The following is a 2,925-nucleotide window of genomic DNA, read 5'->3' on the forward strand; positions in this document are numbered from 1 at the left end:
TGCGAATCAGGCCCGGACTTCTCTCCAAAACTCTGCAACAAGAAGCTCATCGGGGCCCGAAGCTTCTCCAGAGGGTTCCACATGGCGTCCGGAAATTCCGGAAGCGGTTACCCAGGGAGACAGAAGGAGCCTGTGTCCCCACGCGACAAAGACGGCCATGGAACCCACACGGCGAGCACAGCAGCGGGGTCGCCGGTGGCTAACGCAAGCCTTTTAGGATACGCCATCGGAACGGCCCGTGGGATGGCCCCGCAGTCCCGCGTGGCGGCCTACAAGGTTTGTTGGACCGACGGCTGTTTCGCCTCCGACATTCTCGCCGGAATAGATCGTGCAATTGAAGACGGCGTGGACGTGCTCTCGCTCTCCCTCGGTGGCGGCTCCGCCCCTTACTTCCGTGACACAATCGCGATAGGCGCGTTTGCGGCGGTTGAGAAAGGGATCTTCGTCGCATGCTCCGCGGGGAACAGTGGACCCAGTAAGAGCACACTTGCCAACGTGGCACCGTGGATTATGACCGTTGGGGCAGGTACACTTGACCGTGACTTCCCGGCTTTTGCGGTTCTTGGTAACAAGAAGTTTTCTGGGGTTTCGCTTTATAGTGGGAAAGGGATGGGAACTGAACCGGTCAGTTTGGTTTATTTTAAGAATTCGAACCAGTCTAGTAGCATTTGTCTGCCCGGTTCGCTTGACCCGGATTTGGTGAAGGGAAAAGTGGTTCTTTGCGATAGGGGGATGAATGCGAGGGTTGAGAAGGGACAGGTTGTGAGGGACGCCGGTGGTGTCGGGATGATTCTTGCAAACACGGCGGAGAGTGGGGAGGAGTTGGTGGCCGATAGTCATTTGTTGCCGGCGGTGGCAGTTGGGAGGATTGTTGGGGACCAGATCAGGGAGTATGTCGGGTCGGATCCGAAGGCGACAGCAGTTTTGAGCTTCGGTGGGACGGTTTTGAACGTTAGGCCGTCGCCTGTTGTGGCTGCTTTCAGTTCGAGAGGGCCCAATACCGTGACGAGGCAGATACTAAAACCTGATGTTATTGGGCCTGGTGTCAATATTCTCGCTGCTTGGTCAGAAGCTATTGGGCCCTCTGGGCTGGCTCAGGACACTCGCAAGACTAAGTTCAACATCATGTCAGGTATTTTGTTTCTTCTCTCTTTATTCCTCTGCCAACATATTTGTCCAATTGTCGCATCGTGTTTTAAATTTCAGCAAATATACAGTGTTTGATGATCTGAAATTCAAATTGTCATTTGTTAATAAACTACTGTGTTCATTGGTTATGAATTTACATTTAGATAAAAATGTGCTATATACTATCAAAGCTTTATTAATGACCTAATCTATATTGATGTACTTTGTTTGATAAATTTTGAGCAAACATATTATTATGGTAATTTAAACCATGCTATCTAGTTACTATATTATATTTACAGTTTACTGGGGTGGGAAATTGAACAGTGGTGCATTTGAGAATTTAGTGCTTTGTATATTTGTTGATGATTCATTGATTGTGGAGTTGTGGTTTATGGAATTGTAGGTACTTCAATGTCATGTCCGCACATAAGTGGGTTGGCTGCGTTGCTGAAAGCAGCTCACCCAGAATGGAGTCCCAGTGCAATCAAATCGGCACTCATGACGACAGCCTACACCCGCGACAACACCCGGTCGCTACTCCATGATGCCGCCGAAGGCTCGTTCTCCAACCCATGGGCTCACGGTTCAGGCCACGTCAACCCACAGAAGGCTCTCTCCCCTGGGCTTGTCTATGATGCCTCCACAAGTGACTACGTTAAATTCTTGTGCTCCTTGGGCTATAGCCCAGAACAATTGCAAATCTTAATCAAGCACTCCGGTTTCAATTGCACCAAGAAGTTCTCTGACCCTGGCCAATTGAATTACCCTTCATTCTCGGTCATGTTTGGTGGCAAGAGGGTTGTCCGGTACACACGGAGGCTGACCAATGTTGGCGAGGCCGATTCGGTTTACAATGTGACCGTGAATGTCCCGCCGGCTGTGAGTGTAACAGTGAAGCCCACCAGGCTTGTGTTTGGAAAAGTAGGTGAGAGTAAAACGTACACTGTCACGTTTGTTTCCAAGAAGGGTACAAAAAATAAAGCTAGGTATGGGTTTGGTAGCATTGTGTGGAGCAATGCCTATCACCAAGTTAAAAGCCCAGTAGCTTTTGCTTGGACAGCGTTGTGAGATAGAGGGCTTGGGCTTAGTACTGTTTAAAACCACAAAAGCCTATGTCATGATTGAAGAGAGAGATAAAGGCTTTGTTGCCATAAAACACGACATAGCATTATTAGTTGGGCAGTTAGACGGTTTGTGATGTTTTTTCTTTTCATTTTAATTTTATTATTATTTGTTTTGCAAAACAAGTTAAGACTGCAAAGGGAAGGGAGGTAGAGATGTTATTTGTTGTGATGTGTGTACTTGGTACTCGGTGAAACTAATGTTACAAAACAATGGCTTGATAGATAGTATAGAAACAGCAAAAGCAAAAGAGAATTCACAAATCCAGAATTAAAAAAAATCCTCATTGCGACGCCTATAGATCATACTTAAAACACAATCTATTCTCCTATTCAAGCTGATGACGTTGCATTTGTTGCAGATTTTCATTAGTCTCGTTCCCGCTGATGATATTACGTGCCGTTCACCATGTATGTATACTATGCCTAATCGTTCTAAAGTATCATAATTTATAAGATGTTTGCTTCGTACCATGATAAATTTATAGTATTAATACGATAAAATACTGATAAATTAAAACAGAACACGTGGACATATTTTTTACGTTGGTATTTAGTTTATTTTGTTTTTAAATATATATTATATCAATGCTTATACTAGAATATCCTTATAATTATTTATAAAATGACAAATATATTTCTATTTCCGTCTCTTCCTCTTCTTCCCTTCTCG

General features: G+C 45.2%; 1 protein-coding gene across 1 annotated transcript in view; it reads left to right on the plus strand.

Moving 5' to 3' along the window:
* Positions 1-2,480, plus strand: part of LOC107479117 (subtilisin-like protease SBT1.8) — a 3,110-nt gene extending 630 nt beyond the window's left edge. The window contains 2 exon segments of the mRNA XM_016099264.3: positions 1-1,132; positions 1,535-2,480. The exon segment at positions 1-1,132 is cut by the window's left edge and continues 7 nt beyond it. Of these exon segments, the coding sequence (XP_015954750.2) occupies positions 1-1,132; positions 1,535-2,199 (1,797 nt within the window). The 3' untranslated portion in view covers positions 2,200-2,480.
* The last annotated feature ends 445 nt before the right edge of the window (positions 2,481-2,925 follow it).

Source organism: Arachis duranensis, chromosome 3 (genome assembly GCF_000817695.3).
Source record: "Arachis duranensis cultivar V14167 chromosome 3, aradu.V14167.gnm2.J7QH, whole genome shotgun sequence".
In the NCBI taxonomy this organism is placed as follows: domain Eukaryota; kingdom Viridiplantae; phylum Streptophyta; class Magnoliopsida; order Fabales; family Fabaceae; genus Arachis; species Arachis duranensis.